This window comes from Sphaerodactylus townsendi, linkage group LG05, assembly GCF_021028975.2.
Source record: "Sphaerodactylus townsendi isolate TG3544 linkage group LG05, MPM_Stown_v2.3, whole genome shotgun sequence".
NCBI lineage: Eukaryota > Metazoa > Chordata > Lepidosauria > Squamata > Sphaerodactylidae > Sphaerodactylus > Sphaerodactylus townsendi.
In genome coordinates this window covers 126642156-126669470 of record NC_059429.1, presented here as the reverse complement: position 1 = coordinate 126669470, position 27315 = coordinate 126642156, and the positions used below count along the sequence as shown (strand labels likewise).

The window sequence follows — 27315 nt, the reverse complement described above, 5'->3', positions numbered from 1 at the left end:
GGCTATTAGTTTGCAATAAATGCATTTGTATTTTTGCTATGCATTTGTTTCTTCTCTAGTGGCCTTGGTCAACTCTTGACCTTTTGGTATTTCACTCTCGTTACAGGGTTAAGTTTGTTACTTTCCCTTTTTCTGGCTTGTCCAATATGAGACTGGCAGCACCCACAACATTTGTATACATTTCATATTTACACAGCTCTATATCTTAACACACACACTTTGAAGGAGAAGAGCATGTGATAAACATGGGCAAACAACTACCTGCATTCTTTCTAGAGGGTTCGAGTGGCTACATGCTTTATTAATGAGGTATGTGTGTTCCATATATTCCGTTATCCGCTGGAGAAAGCTCAGGGGCTCGTTGAAGGCGATGGGCATGGTAATTTTAGACAGCTCCTACACCAGAGACAAAACAACATAAAAATACAAAGAGCGTGAGTTCCAAAGAGAGACTTATCCAATTATGTATACAATGAAGCCTGACAGATTATGAAGAGTGTTACATTAACGTACAGCCACCGCCACCTACGCAGCAGATAAATGGAGAACTGTTAGTTAAAACCAAATGCATAATTAGGTTCGCATAACACAGAAAAGCCTCATTCCCCAAAAGTTGGATTCCTCACTTTTCAGAGAATCCTATAAAACAAGCTAGGGCAGTGATGGCTGCATGTGAGCTCCCAATGGCACCTGGTGGGCCACTGCGAGTAGCAGAGAGCTGGACTAGATGGACTCTGGTCTGATCCAGCTGGCTTATTCTTATGTTCTTATGGCGAACCTTTTCAAGATTGAGTGCCCAAATTGCAACCAAAAACCCACTTATTCATTGCAAAGTGCCAACACAGCAATTTAACCTGAATACTGAGGTTTTAGTTTAGGAAAAACAGTTGGTTCCGAGGCGCATGTTACTCAGGAGTACGCTTGGTGAAGCAACCGCGCAACGCTTGGAATAGGTGAATCACGACCCTAGGAGGGTTTACTCAGAAACAAGCCCCACTGCCAGCAACCGAGCTTACTCCCAGGTAAAGGATAGTGCCCTGGCCAGCCTAGGGGTGTGTGGGGGGGGTGATTTTCCGCCCCCCCCCCCACATGATGCACTCTGTGCACGTGTGCCCACAGAAAGGGCTCTGAGTGCCACCTCTGGCACCCGTGCCATAGGTTGGCCACCGCTGAGCTAGGGGATCTGTAAGGACCTGCAGGGGGGCATTTAATTTTTCCCTGCTCGCTATCTCTTCTCTTCCGTGCCTTGAAAGAACACGAACCTTCTCCCATTTTCTCGATTCTTTCTTTACTTCCCATCTACCAGCCATCCTCCATTTTTCTGCCCTCTGTCCAGGTTTCCTCCCCTTCCCTACCCCTGGAATACACTTTGCTCCCACACAGCTGGAAGACACCCTGAACACATTTTGATTGAGTTGGACTAAATCAGGAGCCAGGGTGAAAAGCTATGTCAAAATGAACTGTCTTGATGACGTGTCAAATATCACTTTCAGAGGAAATTGAGTTTACTGCCCAGTAGCTCAGCTTACTGAACCAGCAGAAGTGGGGTCAAAGTTCAATCATTTGAATGGCAAACCCAAAGAGCAGGAAGTATTTTCTTGGGCTTTTTCATAACTGCTGCAAATCTGAATGATAAAAGCGGCCCATTCTCCTTTGCTATGCATGTTGTTCCACATGACTGTTTCTATTACATTTTTATCCTACCTTTCCATCAAAGCATTCAAAATGGTGTCGTTTTTTTAATCTTTTTTCTTGCCTTTAGTCTTCACACCAATTTTACCTCACAAACATTTCTAGGTCGAGTAGATTAAGTACAGAGAGACCAGCTATTGAGAATGGGCAGGAGACCAGAAGTGTGGCAGAAAATTACATGAAAGGCACTTTTGTGATGCTAGCACTTAATCTCACTCTTTCCAAAATTTCGGCTAAATTTGGCCTCTGGAACAAAATACTAAAAATCATTTTAAAAATCTGAAGGTAACGCAATGAAGCTTCGTGACCCCAGTGAAAATTCAAACCTAGGTCTTTGCAGTCCTATTTCAGCTGCCATATTACATTGACTATCAAACTGACCCCACCCTACAAGTAAACACACATTTCAGGTGGACAGCTACGTTCATCTGCAGTAAAACAGAGAGATGTGAGCACAGTAGCAATGCAGAAACCAACTAGATTTGCTGGGTATAAGCTGTCAGGAGTCAAAGATCCTTTCATCAGGCATCTGACAAAGGCTACTTTGACTCTCAACAGCTCATATTTATAATTGTATTAAATTTGATACTGCATTTGGTATCAAATTTGATACTAATGCCAGGCTCAAGGCGGCTTACACACATTATAATTAAAAACATTTGACGTTTACCCTTATAATAAATTAACTTAAAATGTTAACTAATTGGTTATAATAAAACACAATAAGATGGCAACTGGTCCAGTGTCGTAGCCTAAAATCCCTCATCAGATTTTGGCTGCGTCTGCATTATCTTTCATCTGAACATTCCCTTGTTTCCTTAATACTCCCAGACACACAGGCTAACCGCTGGTTTTCTCTGATGGAAAATAAAATTGTATCTATCAGTTTGTCTCTTGAATCACTCTACTCTCTTTCCTGCTCAGAAGCGTACAAACTACTCAAAGACCGACTCTTAGATTGGGAATTTGCAGAACTGTATCTAGCAGCTAAAAGAACTTGCTCTCCCACACAATTTTTAATTCCATTTGAGCAGGGTCGCATGGCCCACTACTTATATTTTCTAACTAACTCCTGCTCAAGGAGAGCTTTCACAATTGCTAGATTCAATGTTATGCCATCTGCCTTACTACATGGCAGGTTTAATAACCTGGAAAAATCTAAAAGGTTGTGTAGCTGTAATTCTAAGGTAGTTGAAACAGTGGCTCACCAGCTATTACATTGCACTTAATTTGCTAAAATTAGATCTAAATATGTCAATCTACACCCTCTCTTCCAATCTGAGTTAACAGATTTGATTAGATTATTGTTGAATAACTCTGATTCTGTTTTTTGTGAAGAGGTTGCAAGCTTTGTTATGGAAATAATTCAGAGCCAGTAATAATATGTATTTACCTGAGGTTATCCTTTTTGCCTTTTAAAATTTTTATGTTTGTTGTGTTTTGTTGCTGCTGTTCTATGTATGCCAATAAAGGCTTTGCTTTGCAAATCCCTCATCCCAACATCCAGTTATACATCTAATAGTTAATTATTGGGATGGGAAAGCTGGCTGGGGGGCACGGGGGGGGGGGGGTGGGTTGAGAGAGTTGGGAGGCCAGCAAGATGGATTGGACGTATGGGTTGCCTCAACCAAAAGCACAGTAGTACATCTCTGTCAGACTGGCTCTACGGAACTGGTTACAGTCCAGCAGGGTCCTGGTCTCAGCTGACAGAGAGTTCTACAAGGCTGGATCCAGGGCCAAAAAAGCCCTGGTTCTGGTTCAGGCTAATGGGATGTCCTTGGGGCAATAGGAAGAGATGTGGTCATGATGAAGTTTTACCCTGGAGATCCTGTCGGCCTCTAAGGTGCTACTGGACTTGTATTTTACACCATCCTTCACCAAAAGTGTCAGGCAAGCCTGATTAGAACCAGGCACCACCTTACCAGGCCAATGCATTTTTTCAAAATGCTCCAGACGCTGAAATCGCTTCTAGTAAACATCGGTGCCGGCAACGCTGTTCTGCAGAAAGAACAAACCAACAGGTTATTACCACTGCTCGTTCTTCTGCAAGCGCATTTTCCTAGAACAACCACTCCTGATTTTCTGAGCTCATGCGGGCAAGCGACTTCATGTCTTCATAAGGTCAAAAGCAAATACAAGAAAGAATATCACAAAATTTCCAAGGGGCTCAGGAGGATGTTCCCAGGGCAGAGCCGACTTCAGTCAGCTGCCAAAGGATTTTCAGTCCAGGAACGTCCACCCCACCTTCAGCCCCGCAGACTTTCACCACCCAAAAAAGGCTGCATAACTATATGGGCTTTCGCAGGGGGAAAAGGAGTATTTCCTTTTCTCCCGGGACCTGTGCCATCGATTTGCCTCTTTGGAGGCAGCGTGGCTGCACCTTTTGGTTTGGGCTGCAATTGCAGCTGGATTCAGGCTACTTCACAATAACACACAGCCCCCAGATGGATTTTAAGTTGAGGGAGGTTAATTAGTTTTGTCTCTATTTCATAGAGTCATACAGTTGGAAGAGACCCCCAAGGGCCATCAAGTCCAACCTCCTGCCATGCAGGAACACACAATCAAACCACTCCTGACAGATGGTCATCCAGGCTCTCTTTAAAAACCTCCAAAGAAGGAGACTCCACCACTCTCCGAGGCAGTGAATTCCACTGCCGAACAGCCCTGAAAGTCAGGAAGTTCTTCCTAATGTTTAGGTGGAATCTCTTTTCCTGAACTCATGACTCCTAATGATCCCTTATGCACTGTTTTGCGACTAGCTTCAGAAGGCCAATCTATATATATATATAAAGCTAACAGTGTTTTTGTTGATGACAGGTAATCTCCCAAACTACTGGATCGATTGCTTTGAAATTTTCACACAATGTCGCATTCACGTGCGGCCAGGTTTTCATGCTGTTTCCACACCTCCTGTTGTGTGCATGTCACAACTGTGCCCGTTATTGTGTACATGCCACACTTGTGACACTTGGAACCACAGTTCTGTTCCGCAACAGCGCCATCCTCTGATACAAGGGAACCAACCATGCCTTCCTTGAAAACCACTGCCTTATGGAGTGAAAAGGATGGGGCAGCCTATCTGCACATGGCCCACCCACCCTAGCGGAGAAAGGGAAAAGAGAGGGAGGGTCCAGGGGTTTGCTAGACCAAACGCTCTGAAATTTGAACACAACGTAGCTCATGCCTCCCAGCGTGTTTTACGGTAGAAAATTTGCCTGCAAGGGAAGGGAGTGAAAGGGACAGGATCAGCCCACCTGGACATGGCCCACCCACCCTAGCAGAGGAAGGGGAACGTTAGGGAGGGACCTGCAGGGTTGCCATGCAAGGGAAAGGGAGAGAGGGAGGGGAGTGAGGGGCCCCTTGCCTCTCCCCTCCCTTGCAATCATTGTGCAATGACACATGTTCGAACCGTTCGCTTCCCCTTTTCTTCCCTTTTCACTTCACCAGACTTAGCCACAGCAACGCGTGGCCGGGCATGCTAGTATATTCTAAAAGAAAACGTTTCTAGGTACAGAAGCACAGCAGCATCCACCTCCACTCCCTGTGAGAAGTCTAAAAATTGCACTGCAGCAGCAGTTCCCTTTCTTCCCAGGAAATGTAGATCAAGTAGATCAGCTTTACTGTCTGGGTACCAAGTCACTATGCTTACTATACTGGCAGGAAAAAATCCTCAGAAGAAATCTTAACAAATGGAGACACCATGTTCAAACCGCTCAAAGACCACTGCTCGGTCTGCACTCTGGAATACCTGTGTTTCTTGATGCCATTCTCTTGCACCTGCCCATCTGCACTGTGTCTTCCAGTCCTACTGGTGGGGTGGATAGCCACGTCTACTTTATGAATTGCTTCTGAAAATTCCCCTGATGAGTTGTCGGAATCGAAGCCTGTGTAAACAGAAGGACATGGTTAGCCTTGATGCTGCCTGAGGACTCTTGCCGTTTTGGCAGAAAAACAGTATGACAACTAGAGAAGGGGAGATAACAACACGACAACAATTTGAAGTTTCAGCAAAGAGGTTATATCAGGGGTCTTCAAACTATGGCCCTCCAGATGTTCATGGACTACAATTCCTATCAGCCCCTGCCAGCATGGCCAAGTGGCAGAGCTGATGGGAATTGTAGTTCATGAACATCTGGGGGGCTATAGTTTGAAGACCCCTGGGTTATATGAACCACGAACTGTTCTTTAAAAAAACCCACAGAACCATATAAACAGAGCTGAAGGGACCAAAAGGGCCATCTAGTCCAACCCCCTCCTACCACAGAGGAAATCCACAACTACATCCCTCTCACTCCCCCAGTGACTCCTGCTGTATGCCCAGAGGAAGGCAAAAAAACCTCCAGGATCCCTGGCCAATCTGGTCTGAAGGAAAATTCCTTCCTGACCCGAAAGGGATAATCAGCATTATCCTAAGAAAGGGCCACGAGAGCCCAGCACTGGCAATTGCTTCTGGCAACATCTACACAAAAAAGCTTTATTACTGTGCCCAGAAGGTAGACAGAAACCATTCAAGGTACAGGTAAGCTTTGACTCATGAGAGTGTCCTCCTTGGAAATCCTGTTGGCTTTTTAAGATGCTACTGAACTCGGATCTTCTACTGCAACATAGTTAACCATCTGGAATTATCTGGAGGAAGGCACTGTCTTTGGATTTCAAAGGTCAAGCAGGTTGACAGTCATGAAGGTGCCCAAGCTTAGGAAAATACTGGGGAAGATGGAGGTCGGGCCTTCAACAGGAAGTGGGAAAAAACAACATCCTGCCTCCTAGAAGAAGGGTTAGTAAACACCTATCCAAGACGCCCTAAGTCGCCTCCAGGAGAATGGTGACCAAATGCAGGTGATGTAGCACCAGGAAGCAAAGGCACTCTGTTAAAAGGACAGGGCATTTCACCCCAGGTGTGTTGGAAATCCTAGACTTAAAAGGGCCACCCATCTGTCCAAACATACGCCAAGAGCTCTTGTCAAAATCCCACCCACAAAAAAAATTAAATACTGCATTTTATTTCTTTCCATTGTGCAGACACAACAAAGCTATAAATCAGCCATAATGGCATGTTCAATTCATGCCACAGTTATTATTCTTTAGAAGTAATACTATGGATAATAGGGGAAAAGTAAAGCACAATTGCCTGCAATCTTGAAAATTAGGTGCATTTTCCTTCTCAAAGGCCTTTCCTGACCTAATACATATAGATCATTCTGAATTTCCTGGTACATTGTAAGGAAAAAGTTATTCTCTTTACCTGGAGCATATCTGAGAGAGACAAACTGCATCATTCTGAAATGGAAGTACTCATTAACATGTCCTGCCATACCCTCCACAAGTGACAGCAATAATGCCAGATCGCAGAACCAATTAAGTCCCCCTTCCTTTTCGTAAAAACCTTATAAGAACTAGTTCTTTGCAAATGCCACGCAGAGAAGGCATCTGACATTTTAGCGATTTACTTGGAGAGAATTTGATAGGGTACACAAGTGTCCTTCCATACTGACAGGCCCGTGGTTCTTACTTCATTCCTGGACAAGGAACTACAGACAGCCAATGGTCTACTATAAAAAGACAGCTTAAGCTGACTGGTACAGCAGTGGGTACATGCCCAGCAGATGCCTGGAATCCAGGCAGCACAAATGCAACATCAAGACTCCTAGATAAAACGGAACCCATAGGAAGCCAATCAGTGCAAAGACTGTTAGTGAAGAGGAAATACAGATTTCTAGCTCAAGAAAGCTATTCTTCTCTCTCTCTCTCTCTCTCTCTCTCTCTCTCTCTCTCTCTCTCTCTCTCTCTCACACACACACACACACACACACACACACACACACACACGGCTGGGTCTGAGAAGCACCCCCACCCACCCATCAAGCAAATAGTATGAAGTACCACAAAGACACAAGGTGAAGAATTTGAAAGACTGAATTATCCAGATATGCTTTGCTGGCCTTGTGACCATAATAAAATCAATCAATCAATCAATCAATCAATCATTCATTCATTCATTCATTCATTCATTCCAGATATACCAGTATTCAATGGATGAGATCAGACAAAAAGCCACTGAAATCTGGCAGGACAATAAAGACTCCTAAAATATGCCTTAATTAACTAAAGCGACAAAGTCCTGTGCACTTTGCCAATTTACAACAATTTATAGTAAGACGACTAAATGTTAAAAATACAGGGCTGAGCTGGCATGATCGCTTTCATCTGGAAAATGAACTGGGATGCTCATTTTCTTTTCCTTGTTACAACTGGGTGTGTAAACCCAAAGCTTTGAGCGTTCTTTAAAATGCTCACTGAATGCTCTCACTTCATCAATCGCAGCGAATGTTAGTTCGTCCTAGAGAAGATGCCATTTAAACTTGCTTTGTGTTGTTGTTTCTTGCTTTCAGCCGAACTGCATGCAGAAGGTCCCACCTTCAATCCCTGACACGGCCACGTAAAATGATAAAAAGGGTAGGGGATGAGAAAACCCCCTGTCGAAACCCCCTGGAAAGCTGCTGCCACCAGACACAGCAGGCAGTGCTGATCTTGACAGGTGTTACTCTTTGTTAAAGGCCATTCTGCACAACGTGTTTCTGTCAAACTCCAAGTTCAAACAACAACTCACTTGATGGGAGTCAAGCATTTTATTGAAGACATGAGAGTAACAGCAATAGACAGTTCTGGTGAGAAGGCACCAAAACTGTTGATAATATGTTGAAGCAATCCCCACTCCCATGTGAACCAAAGCAACAGTAAGAGTCCAGCCTGAGAGCCTGTTTCAACCACAGAGCTTCAAGGGCCAGAATAAAATAAACACCTGCAAAGCAAAGGCAAAGCTCATCTCCACAGGGGTGCTGTGTGGTTTCCGGGCTATATGGCCGTGTTCTAGCAGCATTCTCTCCTGACGTTTCGCCTGCATCTGTGGCTGGGATCTTCAGGCAAAACGTCAGAATGCTGCCAGAACACAGCCATACAGCCCGAAAACCACACAGCACCCCAGTGATTCCGGCCGTGAAACCCTTCGACAATACACTCATCTCCACAGTTTCCCTCCCCCAGGAATAGCATCCTGACAATTTCACAGAGTCCATACCTGCCAAAAATATACCAAACCTAGCTCTCCGATGAAGCTTATGCGTGTTCACGAGCATGCTCCTCATACACTTTAAACATTTAGACATGCTTCTAACTATACTATTAAAAGTGCCCTATGCTTTAAAAATTCCACAAATCTGCTTCAGCTAGATCCACAGCAAAAGTAACTAAAAGCTTGAGGGGGATGTAAATAATTAACTGCTTCTCAGTGCAACGGGGCCTTGGAAAGGTATTACAGCGGCAATGCAGAGAGATCCACAAGGGCAAATGCTGGGGATCCCTGAGTGCACAGTCCTTAAGCACTGGGAAAAAAAGTGGCCCTGCTCTCAATCCAATTGCAGTAAAAAGCTATCATTTGGGCCAGAAATCAGCAGCTTTGCACTGCAGCGCAGAAATATCAATCATGTCACAGAAGACTACAAATCTGCTTTTTTCTATACACATGCATGTGTTTTTCTTAACAAGGGAAATCAAGTGCCCAGCAATGTCACCCTGCACAGATGCCTTTTCACAAAACGCACAACAGTATGCAATTAGACTCTAAATAAAAACTCAATGACGGCAAATAACTCAACTAGTGAAAATAACTGAAAAGTCCGCAGGGAGTCCCATTTACTTTCCAATTGCTCCTGCGTGTGTTTGGAGACAGGAGAAACGCAAACAAAATCACACTTTTTCTAGCGGCAGGTAATCACACTTTTTCGAACTTGCAGGTAAGGGCAGACGTTTACCTGAAGGAGAAATGAACTGCAAACAGAAGTCATTAATGCCGTTGTGAATAAATGATCGGAATTCTTATTCCCCAGTGGAGAACAGGAGTCACCTTAGGACAAAGGGTAAAGCATTTGCTGGACAGGCTGAATGTTCCAGAGCACAGGTGTCAAACTCGCGGCCCTCCAAATGTTATGGACTACAGTTCCCATCATCCCCTGCCAGCATCATGCACCTGTGTTCCAGAGGTTCAATCCCCAGCTTCTCAAGTTAAAACAACCAGGCGGTAGTTAATGTGGAAGATCTGTGCTGGTGACTCTGGACTGCTGCTGAAAGTCTGAGTGGACAGTGCCAAGACTGATGGATCGCTGGTCTGATTCAGCAGAAGGCAGCCTCGCAGGGTCAATGTTTTCCACATATTTTTAGAGACAGAAGAAGAAGATGAAGAAGACGACGATGACGCTGAAGAAAAAGAAGAGGAGTTTGGACGTGTACACTGCTTTTCTCAACCAAAAGGAGTCTCAAAGCAGCTTACAAGCTCTCTCACTTCCTCTCCTCCCAACAGACACCTTGTGAAGTAGGTGGAGCTAAGAGAGTTCTAAGAGTACTGTGACTGGGCCAAAGTCATCCAGCAGGCTTGTTCTGCCCCCTCCCCCCCCCCCCAAGTGAATCTGTTTTTGGTGCCCTGTACTTGGCTAGGACAGAGTGGGGGAGACACAAGCCAGGTTCAACAGTTCTTACAATAGGTTTATTACTTAAGAGAATCAAGACCCTAATTCCTCCTTTGGACCTATCTTAATCAGAGTACTTGATTGTCTTGAGCAGGTTTGAAGCTGTAGACTGTGTCTTCTCTGGGTGCTTTTAAGGAAGTCCACTGTATCTTGCTTCCTTTCAGTTCTTTCAGTCTTTGTCTAGTTCTAACTGCTGTTAAACTTAACTTGTACTCTATGGACCACCATATACTAATATGTACCTCACGAATATTCCAGTCTCCAACTACCCTTAGCACCTCACTCTGACTGACTGTCCAGAACTAAAACAGGGGATTGCTGGGTAAAGAAAGGAAACTGCCTATTGGGAAGTGTGTCTTAAAGGGACAGGGGCCAACTAAACTACCCTCCCTTAGAAGACTTAACAATGAACTAAAACCGTGTTAACTATGGGGAAACTGAATCTTAATGGGGAAATAACAAAAGCCTCTGTGGGGGCATGATAAGGCTTCATGTGGAGGAGCAAGAAGAGGCACTTTTCTTGCCTTTTTTAGTTTACAGTTGGGGGGAAATGTTCTATACCCGTGGTGGCGAACCTTTGGCACTCCAGATGTTATGGACTACAATTCCCATCAGCCCCTGCCAGCATAGCCAATTGGCTGATGGGAATTGTAGTCCATAACATCTGGACTGATGGGAATCATCTGGGGCTGATGGGAATTGTAGTCCATAACATCTGGACTGATGGGAATCATCTGGGGCTGATGGGAATTGTAGTCCATAACATCTGGAGTGCCAAAGGTTCGCCATTACTGTTCTATACAGTCTCACAAAAAAAACCAAATAAATTTCATATGGAGGGTTTTCAGAACCACTATACGGCTCACCACACGCCTACCACATGTTGAAGAGGATATTGCCAACAGAACTGGAAATGTTGATATAACCCACTGTCCACAGGAATTAGAAGTAGCTTTCCAGACAACTCATAAAAAGCTCAAGCCTTCTCCCTGCCACCACACAGCTCTGGAGTTCCATGTTGCCCAGACTTCTCTGGAAACTACAGTGACCCGCTTTGGGAGTGTTTGCTTAGTTCCATCTAAATTACAATTAATGTCTGTGACTAGGTAGACTTATTCTCCTCATGTGGACAACTGCTTTACATGGTGAACCAGTTTAGAATAAAAAAGCATGCCTCCCTCCACACCCAGTATCTGATAACATGACGGAAGAAGAGTTTGGATTTACACTCTACTTTTCCCTCCTGTAAGGAGACTCAAGGTGGCCTACAAGCTCCTTTCCCTTCCTCTCCCCCCAAGAGATACCTTGTGAGTTAGGTGGGGCTGAGAGAGTTCCGAAAAACTGTGCTAGTCCAAGGACACCCAGTAGGAATGTAGGAGTGCGGAAACACATCTAATTCACCAGATAAGCCTCTGCCACTCAGAGGGAGGAGTGGGCAATCAAACATGGTTCTCCAGATTAGAATCCACCTGCTCTTAACCACTACGCTACGCTGGCTACACCATGCTGAGGAACCTGGTACTCATCTAAGGAAATGCAAGATTTCCAAGAGCACTTGTTTTTATAATCTATGCAAGCAGTTTCCAAAACAAGATGTGGGTTCATCCTTTTTTAAAAACAATTTAAATTCCAACCTTTCTCCAAAGAGCCTTGAGCAGCATACATGGCTCTCCCTGCCAACATTTTATTCTGACAATAACTCAGACCCGAGGTTATCCACTGAGTTTCAAGGTGAGCGGGAATTTGAGACCTTGCTGGATCTAGTCAGCATTCTGCCCGCAACAGCACACCAGCTTTTAAAGGGCAGAAAGCGCATAAATACTTATAGCACGGATCATTATTGCAGCATTTTACCAGTAATCAGAAAAACATTATGCCACTCTGGGTAAGGTCAGATGTTTATCCGAAAGAGAAAAGCTGAATGGGAGCCGTTTGCCTGCTAGGGAGAAATGATCCAGACCATTATTAAAAACAGACCATTATTAAAAACAGACCATTATTAAAATTGGGCCTCCCTTTCCCCAAAATTGGAAGTTGCCTACTGGCAAATAATATCCAGCAATTAACAACCAGGAACCTGCAGGTGACAATCTCAAGACTCAAAACAGGGGAAAATGTCACACAACAATGGAGATTTGGCAAATTATTTCTATAGTTTAACTGTCTGGGTGCCCAAAGTTGGCTGCTATTTTAGAATCTGTGATATTAAATCCCAACGTCACAAAAGCACCTTTGACGTCATGGTCTCCTACCCTTTCTTTAATAGCTAGTGCACACAAGATGTGAACAAGCACAACTCATACTAAACACAAATGAAATCTGTTACCCTTCCTCGGGATTCATACACGAGCTAGCTGCACGCCGAACAGTGTGAAAGCTATCCAGTTACAGAACCTGTACACGAGGTGTACAACAAACAACAATGGAGATTATTTGTGTCCAAATAATACACTCCTCTGTTTACTCTGTTGAGACCTTGCTGGATCTAGTCAGCATTCTGCCCGCAACAGCACATCAGCTTTTAAAGGGCAGAAAGCGCATAAATACTTATAGCGAGGATCATTATTGCAGCGTTTTACCGGTAATCAGAAAAACTTTTGATTTCTATTTTCAGATTTTTTTCCCCATAACTTTTTGATTTCTACTTTCAGATTTTTTTCCCCGTTAACTTTTGATTTCTATTTTCAGATTTGTTTTTCCATTACCTTGCAGGTGTTAAAAAAATAGGATGTATGCTCTGTGATATTCTAGGTTTGTAGTATGCGAACATACTCTAATATTGGATATATCTGTAATCTTGCTGGCAGAAAACTAAGCAGTCCGGCAGTTTCGGGTTGATAAGTATTGCATATATTTCTATTTTTAAACCATAACCATGTTTCAAAACTAATTTGCCCCCTTTTGCTAAATGCGCTTGTTTTCCAACAAGGGGAAAAAATGAGTTTTGCAAGTATTACACAAATACAACCCACCTGAAATGCATGTTCAATATACCTCAAATCTGTACAGATGTCGAGTTTAAAGCAAAGAACGCTGCTGATAACAAGTCCAGAACTGAACACTGCTAGAAATAAAAGTATAAAATATGTCCACAGTGATGTTACTTGTTGATTGCCCTGAACATTCAGACAAAATTGTAGAACAGTGAACCACATTGCTATGTCAGCGCAAGGAGGAATACACATGTTCCCCTCATATATGTTCTTTCAGACACTGACTGTTCTGCCCCCCCCCGCCTCTCCCCCCAAGTGAATCTGTTAGAGGTGCCCTGTACTTGGCTAGGACAGAATGGGGAAGACACAAGCCAGGTTCAACAGTTCTTACAATGGGTTTATTACTGGAGAGACAGTTCTTACAATGGGTTTATTCACTGCTCTACAATTTTGTCTGAATGTTCAGGGCAATGAACAACTAACTCCTCCCTTGGGTCTATCTAAATCAGAGTACTTGATTGTACTTGATTGTCTTGAGTAGGTTTGAAGCTGTAGACCAGTGGTTCTCAACCTTCCTAATGCGGCAACCTTTTAATACAGTTCCTCATGTTGTGGTGACCCCCAACCCTAACAATTATCCATTTTACCGATGGAGAACACTGATGCAGGGAGTCTTAGGCGACCCCTGTGAAAGGATCGTTCGACCCCCAAAGGGGTCGCGACCCACAGGTTGAGAACCGCTGCTGTAGACTGTGTCTTCTCTTGGTTGCTTTAGGAAAGTCCACTGTATCTTGCTTCCTTTCAGTTCTTTCAGTCTTTTTCCTGTTCTAACTGCTGCTAAACTTGACTTGTACTCTTTGGACAAAAATGTAGATCAAAAAATGTCCAAGGTGTCCAAAAAATGTCCAAGGTGCTTGGAGGTTATTTAAAAACACAGTCTTAAAAGCTCAGCTGGAATGTGTTCCGCAGGTTAGGAAAGGCAGCGCCCAGTCCAAAAGAAAGCCACCATGGTTAATAAGGGAGGTTGAGGAAATTATTAGGAAAAAAAAGATGTCTTTTAGAAAATGGAAGTCCAACTTAACTGATGAAGAATACCAGAGAGAACACAAATGGTGGCAAAAGAGAAGCAAGTTAGCTGTAAGGGAGGCAAAAAAGGATTATGAGGAACGCATGGCTGCGAACATCAAGACTAGCAACAAACAGTTCTTCAAGTACATCAAAAGCAGGAAGCCAGCTAGGGAAGCGGTAGGCCCGTTAGATGATGAAGGAACAAAAGGTGTGCTAAAAGATGACAGGGAGATTGCAGAGAAGCTGAATGAATTCTTTGCATCTGTCTTCACCCAAGAGGAGGTGATGAAAATTCCTGCACCTGAACCAAGCTTCTTAGGAGGTGAATCCGAGGAACTAGGGAAGATAGTGGTAGACAAGGAAGAAGTTCTGGCAGCCCTTGATAAACTAAATGCTACCAAATCCCCTGGCCCAGATTGCATTCATCCAAGAGTTCTTAAAGAGCTCAAGCATGAAATTGCTGATGTTCTCACATTAATATGCAACTTATCCCTGAAATCAGGCTCCATCCCTGAAGACTGGAAGATGGCCAATGTCACACCAATCTTTAAGAAAGGGTCTAGGGAGGACCCAGGAAATTACAGGCCAGTCAGTTTGACATCTGTTCCTGGTAAATTAGTAGAATCTATCATTAAAGATAAAATTATTAAACATGTAGAAAAGCAAGACCTGCTGAGGAAGAGTCAGCATGGCTTTTGTAGAGGCAAGTCCTGTCTTACAAACTTACTAGAGTTCTTTGAGGGTGTAAACAGACATGTGGATAAGGGGGAACCAGTGGACACTGTCTACTTGGATTTCCAAAAGGCTTTTGACAAAGTTCCTCATCAGAGACTGTTGAGAAAACTCAGCAATGAAGGAATAAGAGGGGAAGTCCTCCTATGGATTAAAAACTGGTTGAGGAACAGGAAACAAAGGGTGGGTATAAATGGGAAGTTCTCACAATGGAGAGATGTGGGGAGTGGTGTCCCCCAATGATCCGTTTTGGGACCAGTGCTCTTTAACCTATTCATAAATGACTTGGAAGTAGGGGTGGGTAGCGTGGTGGCCAAGTTTGCAGATGATACCAAATTATGTAGGGTGGTGAGAACCACAAAGGATTGCGAAGAGCTGCAAGCGGACATTGATAAATTAGGTGAGTGGGCTAAGAAATGGCAAATGCAGTTCAATGTAGCAACATGCAAAGTGATGCACATAGGGGCAACAAATCCAAACTTCACATACACGCTACAGGGGTCAGTGCTATCAGTCACAGACCAGGAAAGGGATTTGGTGTCTTAGTTGATAGTTCCATGGGAATGTCAACTCAATGCATGGCAGCTGTGAAAAAGGCAAACTCTATGCTAGGGATAATTAGGAAAGGAGTTGATAATAAAACTGTAAGGATTATCATGGCCTTATATAAAGCAGTGGTGCGACCGCACTTGGAGTACTGTGTTCAGTTCTGGTCGCCACATCTCAAAAAGGATATCGAAGAGATAGAAAAAGTGCAGAGAAGGGCAACGAGGATGATTGAAGGATTGGAGCCCCTTCCTTATGAGGAGAGGCTGCAGCGTTTGGGACACTTTAGTTTGGAGAGGAGACGTCTGAGGGGGGATATGATTGAAGTCTATAAAATTATGCATGGGGTAGAAAATGTTGACAGAGAGAAATTTTTCTCTCTTTCTCACAATACTAGAACCAGGGGGCATTCATTGAAAATGCTGGGGGGAAGAATTAGACTAATAAAAGGAAACACTTCTTCACGCAACGTGTGATTGGTGTTTGGAATATGCTGCCACAGGAGGTGGTGATGGCCACTAACCTGGATAGCTTTAAAAAGGGCTTGGACAGATTTATGGAGGAGAAGTCAATCTATGGCTACCAATCTTGATCCTCCTTGATCTCAGATTGCAAATGCCTTAGCAGACCAGGTGCTCAGGAGCAGCAGCAGCAGCAGAAGGCCATTGCTTTCACATCCTGCATGTGAGCTCCCAAAGGCACCTGGTGGGCCACTGCGAGTAGCAGAATGCTGGACTAGATGGACTCTGGTCTGATCCAGCAGGCTAGTTCTTATGTTCTTATGTTGGACCACCATATAAACATATGGACGTCACGAATATTCCGGTTTCCAACTACCCTTAACACCTCTTTCAGACTGACTGACTAGAACTAAAACAGAGGATTTCTGGGTAAACAAACTGCCTATTGGGAAATGTCTTAAAGGGACAGGGGCTAACTCAAATACCCTCCCATAGAAGACTGAACAATGAACTAAAACTGTGCTAACTATGGGGAAACTGAAGCTTAAAGGGGAAATAACAAAAGCCTCTGTGGGGGCATGACACTGACCATAAGATGTTGGAAATCTGTGTATACAAGAAGCAACAGCGCCTAGATGTGATAGTGAGAAAATTAAGGAAGCAATTATAATCCAACTGACTGATTGACTACAGAAGGTAAATAAAAAGGTCAAGAAAGAGACATTTACACTGAATTCCATCGCCCCCAAAATACGCAAATAACCCACTTCAGGGTATGAGTAGTAAAATTACTCAGCCCAAACAAATATTTCGCAAGCACACGGGACGTTTATTAAACCCACTCGACGTGTGTAGTCCGCAACATGGAGAAGCAGATGCATTTTAAGGGAAGTGTGAGAGGATGGACTGGAATCCTCAGTTAATTTGTAGGTGGTGTTGGCATGGAGGGGGAGACAACAGTGCCTTTGTCACAGCCAAGGCGGAGGAATTCACACAGGGTGGGAGGACCCCTGAGAAAAAAAAAGAGGTAATGAAAAGGGAATATTTATTGAGAGAGGAGAAGAGGAAGAGGTTGGGGGGCTGCTGGAGGTTAGAGAGTACGAAGGAAGCCTGGATTCCTTGCTTGGAAAAAGGCAAAGGGAAGAGGAGAAGGAAAGGCAGCAGGGGCAGATTGAGAAGGGGTGTCGGGCTCTACCCGATGTAGGACCTTGGTTTGTGGCCTTATTGGTCAGATACAGCAGCTTTGTGGTGACCACTCTTCTCGGCACAAGTAACTGCCTCCCACTGCCATTCTAAGAGCTGGTTTACCGGTATATAATTCTTTGATTTTGCACCCTGTGATAGGAGGAGGTTCATAAATTGCCTTACAGCACAAGGGGCTATGCTAACTAGTGACAGGAGATGTCTCCATGTTTAGTCACAACCTCAAGGCGGCAGATGTGATGGTCTTTTCTGATGATTTGGTATAGTTTTGAAACTGTGTTAAGCATGCTGAAACACAGGATAACAGTCTCAGTTTCTTAGGGGAACCTGATGGCATTTTATTCAATTTCATTGCCTCCAGGGTTCAATTAAAGGTTGCTGGCCTTATTAAAATGGAGTCTCCTCAATATTCTTTTGACATTTTAAGACTCCTGCAGAAATGAGGGGGTCTCTCTTGTCTTTTGCTGAGCGTAGCATCTGCTGTATTTTCCTGGTGGGTTTGTCTATCGCATACCCTGCAGCTGTGGAAAGGTCTACATAGGCACCACAAAGCGCAGCATTCAGACTCATATTAAGGAGCACGAAAGACACTGTTGGCTTAACCATCCTGAAAAATCTGCAGTTGCAGAACATGTGATAAACAAAACTGGACATAACATTTTATTTGAGAACACTGAAATTCTGGACAATTCAGAAGGTTGCTATGTCAGACTGCACAGGGAGGCCATTGAAATTCACAAACACCAAGACAACTTCAATAAGAAAGAAGAGACTTTGAAAATTAACAAAGCGTGGCTCGCAGTACTTAAAAAATGGACTGATAACCCCACCCGCAATACAGTGCACTCAACCACACCTCCACCCTGGGACATGGACAATATACCACACTAAACTTTCCCTTCTCACTAGACACAGTGTGAAACAGACTTTTCTCTGTGATACACCTCTGAAGATGCCAGCCACAGATGCAGGCGAAACATTAGGAACAAGATCCACCAGACCACAGCCCCACAGCCCGGAAAACCCACCAGAGCCAGTTGAATCCAGCCATGAAAGCCTTCGACAATACATAAAACAGAGTAACTTTCGATGTATAGTATCCTGGGCTCTTTGGAGGGAGAATAGAATGTCAAAACACTTAAAACGTCCTTTCTAAATTTCCTTTCAAATTTCCTTTCAATGATGTGAAGCTTTATGGACAAAAGGTAAAAAAGTTACAGCCAATCAGACATGAAGAGAAAATGCCTACAAGATGTTTTATCAATGGTACATCACTCCAAAGGATATCTAGAAGACGCCGGTCACCGCACCTCTGCAGACGAAGACACACCAAAACCACCTTCTCCAGAAAGGCTTGTTGATCAGGCAAGTAAATCTGAGAAGAGGCAATCCTTTGAGTATTATGGTCCAAGACCATATAGGAATTTATAGCAACCAGTCTTTTGAATTATGTGCAGAAGCAAACAAGAAATCAGAGAATCATTTCAATACTGGCAAGAGGAGCTCTGTGAAACTCACGCCAACCTGCCATTTCACTGTGATTGTTTAAATTCAGTGTCTGGACATCAGGGATGGCTTCTTTTCAATGCTGGCCATGATCTGAACCACAGGCGTCAAACTCGCGGTCCTCCAGATGTTATGGATTACAGTTCCCATCATCCCTGAAGTCCATAACATCTGGAACTGAAGTCCATAACATCTGGAGGGCTGCAAGTTTGAGACCTATGTGAACCACCCTTTTCTGGTGTCCTACGCCATCCTGCCTGAGGGTAAGTACAAAACACGCATCGCTTGGGCAACTAAGTGATCGATACACCTGCACTGCTGCTGGAACAAACAGCAACGGTGCCAAGGAGTAGTGGCCATTGCCATCATTCCTTGTCCACTCAGCTTCCCAAGGGATGGCAGCTGGACAGCACCATCACTGCTTAGCTCCAGCAGTAGTTGCTGTTTTGCATTCTTCCAGTTTCTTCCTACATAAGATAGAAGAGGGGTTGGTTTTTACACCCTGCTTTTTCACTACCTTTAAAGGAGCCTCAAAGTAGCTTACAATCCCCTTCCCAGCAGTGGTGCAGCAGTGGCGTAATGGTTAAGAACAAGATGCATTCTAATCTGGAGGAACCGGGTTTGATTCCCCGCTCTGCCTCCTGAGCTGTGGAGGCTTATTTGGGGAATTCAGATTAGCCTGTGCACTCCCACACACGCCAGCTGGGTGATCTTGGGCTAGTCACAGCTTTTCGGAGCTCTCTCAGCCCAACCCACCTCACAAGGTCTTTGCTGTGAGGGGGGAAGGGCAAGGAGATTGTAAGCCCCTTTGAGTCTCCTACAGGAGAGAAAGGGGGATATAAATCCAAACTCTTCTTCTTCTTCTTCTATCTGGGGAGCTGGGTTTGTTTCCCGTGCCTGCAAGTGAACCCTGCTGGATGACTTTGGGCTAGTCACAGTTCTCTCTGAACTCTCTCAGCCCCACCTACCTCACAAGGTGTCCGTTGTGGGGAGGGAAAAGGAAAGGAGTTTGTAATCCGCTTTGAGACTCCTTCCAGGAGAGAAAGGTAAGGAATAAACCCAAATTCTTCTTCTAAGAACATAAGAACAAGCCTGCTGGATCAGACCAGAGTCCATCTAGTCCAGCACTTTGCTACTTGCAGTGGCCCACCAGGTGCCTTTGGGAGCTCACATGCAGGATGTGAAAGCAATGGCCTTCTGCTGCTGTTGCTGCTGCCGAGCACCTGGTCTGCTAAGGCATTTGCAATCTCAGATCAAGGAGGATCAAGATTGGTAGCCATAGATCGACTTCTCCAAGTCCTTTTTAAAGCTTTTTTTATTGCTCCATAATGTCCCTGACGTGTTTCACTGCATAACCTTCATCAGGGGGATCAGAGTTCCTTTCCACAGCAATTTTCGGCTGGCACAGTTTCTTGGTGCAGCCCGATTTTTTTCTTTCTCCCAAGCATAAACCAGCAAAATCCAGCAAGTTTCTTTCAAAACAAGAGGTCCATTGTGATGTCACGAAACTCAGGTCTATTTTTCCAGCACCACTTCGCCAACGTAGCATTTCTATTTCGTTTAAATTCTTCCTTTCCTCGAAAGCAAAAGCGTGCCTTGTGATTGGCAAAGAAGGAAACGCCCCGAACGCCGGCTTCAGAAGAGGTAACAGAAGGTGAAGTGATCTTGTGTGTTTTTTGAAGATCGTTCGGCAGGTGTTTTTTTTCCCTGCAAGAGGCAGGTCCCAAAGGTGATGTCACTCATTACTCAGCGTCGTTGCATGCGAATGCTCCCACAAGTGTAATTTACCTAATGAGAACCGGCTCCCATGGCGTCACCACACCTAATCTGGGAACAATAACTGATGTATTTATGAGGAGCTCAGATGATTAAACCGAAGACCTACTTACAGCACATGTGTCAAATCCATGGGGGATACCGTCAAATGTTGCAATCAAGTAATACTGAAAGGTGGCAAATCCTTTATCCACCAGTTAAGAAGGAGGAGGAGGAGTTTGGATTTATACCCCACCTTTCTCTCCTGTAAGGAGACTCAAGGTGGCTTACAAGCTCCTTTCCCTTCCTCTCCCCACAACAGGCACCTTGTGAGGTAGGTGGGGCTGAGAGAGTCCTGAAGAACTGTGACTAGCCCAAGGTCATGCAGCAGGAATGTATGTAGGAGTGCGGAAACACATCTGGTTCACCAGATAAGCCTCCATCACTCAGGTGGAGGAGTGGGGAATCAAACCCAGCTCTCCAGATTAAAATCCACCTGCCCTCAACCACTACACCACGCTGGCTCTCAGCTGGCTCTCAAGACATAAACGAGACTAAGAGGAAAAATGTATGCCTTGGAAGTGGGTATACATCAAAGTTTTTAGTCTGTAGAAGAAGTTATGGGCACCCCACCAATCTCTGGAGTTGCTCACATAAAAATAAACAGACACACACATCTTACTAGGAGATCTTGTTCCTAACATTTTGGCGGCACTAGGAACAAGATCTACCAGATCACGGCCACACAGCCCGGAAAACCCACAACCACCAGTCGAATCTGGCTGTGAAAGCCTTCGACAATACATCTGACTAGGAGTTTAAATAAATCAGTGGAACTGGGTAATCTAAGATTTCACTAGGTTGCCATCCAGTCTCCCAGTAAAATGCCTACTAGCAGATTCAAAGCACAACAGAAAATAAAGATGTTCGAGAACATCAGTAAATTTAGGAGAAGAAAAGGGACATGCCCTTTTCCAGGGATGTAGGTCAGGGGGGTGGGGGTCCTCGGGTTCAAACCCCTCCCACTACATGTCCGGCTTGCTTGAAACAATGCATGGAATGGAACAGCCGGAAAGCCCTCAGTCACCGAACCCACCCCATAAAAAAATCTATACCTACGTCACTGCAGGCCTTTTCAATCATCATTACATCACAAAACAATGCATAATTCTAGTTTAAAAGAGAACATGGATATCAAACCTCTGCTGTAGATCTCAAAAACGGTCAAGTAAACTAGCAATTTACTTTCACGTAGTTCAGCTGCCCGCTCCAACAAAAAATAGTTATTTTTCCACACCGACAACCAGCACAATCAACTTTGTTTACATACTATAAAATGTTTAAGAAAAGTCACTATACTATACAATTCCTATATTATACTGAACTGTCTGATAAGAAGTCAGGGAGCCTCAGAATTATGACAAGGAAGTCAGGAAGACCTCTTGGGCCTAGAATAGGTGATTGAAACAAAACAACATTCTAAAAATGACATCTTAAAAGGCAAAGGGCCCACTTTAAATTTAAATCCAAGAAGCCGCCGATGAACGGCCACAGTCCTCAAAGTATAAAGTGGGCCTACAAAGGAAACAGTGACAAATGCTGCTAAGAGATGAGGTTTAGGACAGACCAGCTGTAATAAAGAGATGTACAAGTAGAAACTGGGTTTAGGCGCGTCTTTTTTTTTTGAGACGGTGATCAGTCTTTCTTCCAGAACGTTACCGCTTCTGACAGGAAGGCTTCATCTATACTTCTCAAAACAGAACTTTCCATCTTGCAGAAATGAATATAAATTAATAAAAGATCTAGTGGCCTCTTGTATATTTCACCATTTAAGAACAAAGAGAGAGAGAGAAAGCGACTTACTGGCAAATTTGTTTTTAGAAGTCTTCTTCTTCCCGAACCTGCCAAACAAAGCCATTCTACGCTGACTGGCCTCCATCTGCTTGAAATCCAGGAGGGAAGTCCTGCCAGCGTCTGAGGGTTGAAGGAACAAGTCCGCCCTCTTTCCTATGTAGTCATTAACACAAACGCCGGGTAATAGCCTCCAGAAAATGACAGCTGTCACGAACGCTCGGTTTTCTGCCAGAAACCTTCAGAGCTCAGCGAGGCAAAGGAGGAGGAAGCTATACGGAAGCTCACCTCGGAGAAGAAATCTCCTCCATCGGTAATGTTTGTCTCCAGTCACACTCCACTGGAGGCAAACATTTTTTTTCCCACCAATCAATTTTAAAGGGTTCCATAATGAAAAGGCAGCATCTGCTAATTATAAGGCACGATAGCTGGAATGCGAGACAGGTGAATAAGTCAGTGACAGAGACTTCCGGCTTCCCTGTTGAAAGAAGAACTTCATTCCCGTGAACCAGTCGGACAGAGTGTGTTTCCTATTTGGCTGAAAACAGGATGGCGTCCATTCCCCATGCTCTCCTGGTGTTTGGAGACGGAAACAAAATGGAAGAGAAACCTAAAAGGTTTACAAGAACCAGAATAGCCAGCATGGTGTAATGGTTAAGAGCGGTAGACTCTGATCTGGAGAACAGGCTTGATTCCCCACTCCTCCACACGAGCGGAAGACTCTAATCTGGTGAACCAGGTTTGTTTCCTCATGAAGCCTGTTGGGTAACCTTGGGCTGGTCACGGTCCTCTCAGAATTCTCTCAGCCCCACCTACTTCACGAGGTGTCTGTTGTGGGGAGAGGAAGGGAAAGGAGTTTTGTAAGCTGCTTTGAAACTTGGGTGCTGTGCGGTTTCCGGGCTGTATGGCCGTGTTCTAGCAGCATTCTCTCCTGACGTTTCGCCTGTATCTGTGGCTGGCATCTTCAGAGGAAACTCCTTACAGTTCATAAAAGAAGGGTACAAATCCAAAATCATCATCTTGAATACCAACTGGTTAGGTTAGGCTGTGACTGGCTCAAGATCATCCAACAAGTTTCCATTGGAGAGTAGGGATTCATATCTGGACGTCACAGATGTCATCTGACACTCTTACCACTATACCACAATGTGATGTGGGGTTTTTGGAAAAATATGACTGAAGAAAATTTCAAGTGTCGTAAATGAAGAACAATCTGATTTAGCATAGCTATTTTAACTCTGACATTCATCACATTTTAAGACTATCCAATGTTGATTTTATGTCCCAGTAGCAGAGGCGTAGCAAGGGGGAAGAGCGCCTGGTGCACTGGTGCGTCCTCCGCCCCTGTCCCGCCCTGGAATGGCCCCATCCTGCCTTGGAACACCCCCATCCCGCCCCAGAAAGGTCCTGCCACGCCCCCACAGGGGCACGCGCCTGGTGCAATGCACTCCCCCCCCCGCCCCCTTGGAGCTACGCCTCTGCCCAGTAGTAATAAATATTCACACTAAAATATCTGAATAGGAAAAAAAATCTTCAGGTCTGGTTTAAATGCTATAGTCAAAATCTGACACAGAAATTATTCTATTGAACCAATATTTGTAAAAATGGAAAGACAATACAGTATTTATTTCCTTTAAATTGTTTAAATTAAAAGAACAAAGGCATTGAGAACTTTTCGCTTAGTAATTTGAGCACATCTGAAGGACTGAGTATGACAATGGCATGGAAATGATTGTCCATCTATTCCAACAGAATTTAAATCTCTTTCATGGAGGTATCTCAATTTCACCGAGACCTTCATTATTTGTTTGTTCCATGTCAAACAGGTGACCACAACATCCCTTCTGACATAGGAGAGGAGAGATACAAACAGGAATTTTAGCTTTGGATTTGATTCGACCTGCATAGCCAGATGAATTCATAACTAGATTTTTCATCTGGAATGTGCGCATGTAAGTAATTTGTTGTATTATTTCCTTGTGAAAAAACATTAATTACCACTGTGGAACCTTTGGGCTTACCTATTACTGCATCAGCAATGGGATCCATTCATCAATTCATAACATTAATACAATTGCATAAAATTAAACAATTGATTTGTAGAGAAGGAAACTCTTCCATGAAGAAATAAACCCACATCACAGTCTTAGACAATCCAGGGTCTTTACAAATTAAACCAGCATTTGAAACCTACTGGTATCTAATTTCATTGTTAGAGTGCAAGTAAAATGTTCTGCCCTTCGGTCAAGACATGCAGCAGAATCTTGAACCAAAAATGGTTTGTCAACAGCACATGAGATTGACCACACTAAAATAATTTGCTGCGGTAGTAAGCAAGGTATGGATGACTACAGCCAGACCTCACTAATTCATTAGTCAGTGCTATTTGTAGAAAGCTGGAAAGAGTACTTCTAGTCATGGTTGCTATTTAGGCAGAAGAATGGTTAGTTCAGAAGCATATAAATTGGTTGGCAATGAAGCATCACTGCTGAGATGCTAGAATGGATCACAGACTGCTGCCAGTAGTCGGCTGTATTTATTATCTACCTTTCAGACAGGACCAGAACCACTGTAAACCCTCCCAGGGTCAATCCTACAAGGTACCCCTAAAACGAAGCCATGATCTAACAGATACTTTTGGGGTTCCTATGTCTACTCTTGGCAAAGGTATCCACCAGAAGGACCATAGCCATCTGAGTTCCAAAACCATGACTAAAACCTGACAGAAATTAACCTAGACAATCAGCTTAATTCAAGGTTTCTGCCATATAAACCCTTTACCTTCACCTCAGCTTAATTCCATTTTTATTCCTAAACGGTAAGCCAAGGCTAAATAATAGAATTCCACAACTTAAGTTGACAGTCATTAAGTAGGAGTCTGGGAAACACTATACTGTGTAAGGTAATAGAGGAGTCTCCGTTTCAAGTCAACAGGTAAATTTAAGACAGGTGGATACCTTAGAAAAACCAAAGTCACTTCTACTCAGTTTACATCAGACGTTTCAAAGAACAGACTGGCCACAGCTAGGATGGCCAACAGTTGATAAGAAGGTCTGATCCAAGGCGTATATAAAGTTTTTTAAAAATTTTAAAAGGGAGACCTGAAATCAATGCAAGATAAATTAAAAGACTGTAACATGGCCAGGGCCATCGTGAGCCAACAAGGCCCTTCTACTGTCTAAGATGGGCAAACATGTCAATGTCCATGTATATCAATGTTCATAATTTGGGCAAAATAATTCACATCATTCAGAAACCAGTGGGGGATGGGTTGGGGGTGGGACGGTATTGTAATCTCCCTGGAGATATTGGAGTGGATCTAATCCAGTGGTTCTCAACCTGTGGGTCGGGACCTCTTTGGGGATCGAATGACCCTTTCACGGGGGTCGCCTAAGACTCTCTGCATCAGTGTTCTCCATCTGTAAAATGGATAAATGTTAGGGTTGGGGGTCACCACAACATGAGGAACTGTATTAAAGGGTCACGGCATTAGGAAGGTTGAGAACCACTGATCTAATCAGCTTTTGTGATGATAAAAAAAGGGAGGAAGGGTTGCTTTTGACCAGACAAAAGGGTCCATTGAATACTTACTGTGAAGGGCCTTTCTACTGGACGGCAGGGGGATATCTTGATAGGGTGTCTTCTTCACCAATTGCAAGGAGGCAGGAACTAATTAACGAAGTAACGCCTTCTTCCTGTGAGGTCACGACTCCTTCTAGCCTCAGTATCCATTTTTGGCCAAGCAGTCACATAACAGGGACCACAGGAAGACAAACAAGAACATCGAACAGATCAACAATAAACTAACAGTTGCTCCCAGGTAACCTGACCTAAACTAGAGCATTAACATTGGGGACTGATAGCCCCCCAGGGAGGGCCAAGATATCCCCCTGCCGTCCAGTAGAAAGGCCCTTCACAGTAAGTATTCAATGGACCCTTCTACTGGCGGCGGGGGATATCTTGATAGGGACCTCCCCGAGCAGTGTCCCCAAAACTAGGGTGGGAAGCATCAGTCCCCCATGATATTCTCCAATACCCTTCTTCCGAAGGCTACTTCGGAGGCGGCCAAGGAGTTCAGTTTGTAATGTCTTACAAACGATGAGATTGACGACCAGGTGGCGGCTTTGCAGATCTCCTCCACTGTCGCGTAATTTCGGAAGGCCGCGTTGGCGGCCGCGCTCCTAATGGAATGGGCTGTCACCCCTGACGGAATGGGTAGCGCTTGTGCTTTGTATGCCTCAATAATCGTAGCCTTGAGCGTGGTGCTGATGGCTGCTTTTGACATAGGTAAGCCCACGTTGGGAGGGCTTACATTGATGAACAGCGCTTCCGTTTTCCTAAGGGGCTCTGATCTGATCAGAAAGGCTTTGAGTGCCCGCCGCACATCCAGGGTGTGCCAGAGCTTCTCCTTGGGATGGTTTGGGTTAGGCAGAAATGACGGGACTGATATTTCCTGTTTTAAATGAAATGTCGAATGAATTTTTGGGCTGAACGTCGGGTCCAGTCTAAGGGTCACCCTGTCTGAGTGGAAAATGCAGAATTTTCTATTGGAAGACAGAGCTTGCAGTTCCGAAACGCGTCTGGCTGATGTGATGGCCAGTAGGAACAGAGTTTTCATTCTCACCCAGCGCAGCGGTATCGATTGAATGGGTTCGAAAGGTGGCTTCGTTAGTGCGACCAAGACTGCATGCAATCTCCAGGTAGGGAACCTGTGAATTACCGGAGGTTGCTTGAGAGTCACTCCTCTAAGGAACCGCCTCACGTCAGGGTGTTTGGCGATGGTGTTGCGTTTCTTTGATAGGCTAAGCGCTTTTCGGAGATTGCTGCCAGTTGCCGTCTCAACGTAGCGCTTCGCAGGCCCAGATCAAATCCTTTCTGTAGGAACTCTAGGATGTCTTTGATTGCCGGTTTCTCCGGGTCTATGTCTCTGATTTCGGCCCAGCGGGCGAAGGTTCTCCACGAGGCATTGTAAATGTTAATAGTGGATTTCTTCCGTGCACCCATGATGGTGTTGGTGACCCTTTCGGAGTAGCCTTTTTGCACTAGTCT

At 44.3% G+C, this 27315-nt stretch overlaps 1 protein-coding gene across 2 annotated transcripts in view; it reads right to left on the bottom strand.

Annotated features, from left to right (window-relative positions):
• OSBPL2 (oxysterol binding protein like 2) overlaps positions 1-27315 on the bottom strand; it is a 98241-nt gene that overhangs the window by 30962 nt on the left and 39964 nt on the right. For both annotated transcript variants that reach the window (XM_048497996.1, XM_048497997.1), the window contains 3 exons: positions 5441-5576; positions 3615-3690; positions 262-396 (listed from right to left, as the gene is read on the bottom strand). In XM_048497996.1, coding sequence (XP_048353953.1) covers positions 262-396; positions 3615-3690; positions 5441-5576 — 347 coding nt within the window. The remainder of the gene's footprint in view (positions 1-261; positions 397-3614; positions 3691-5440; positions 5577-27315) is intronic.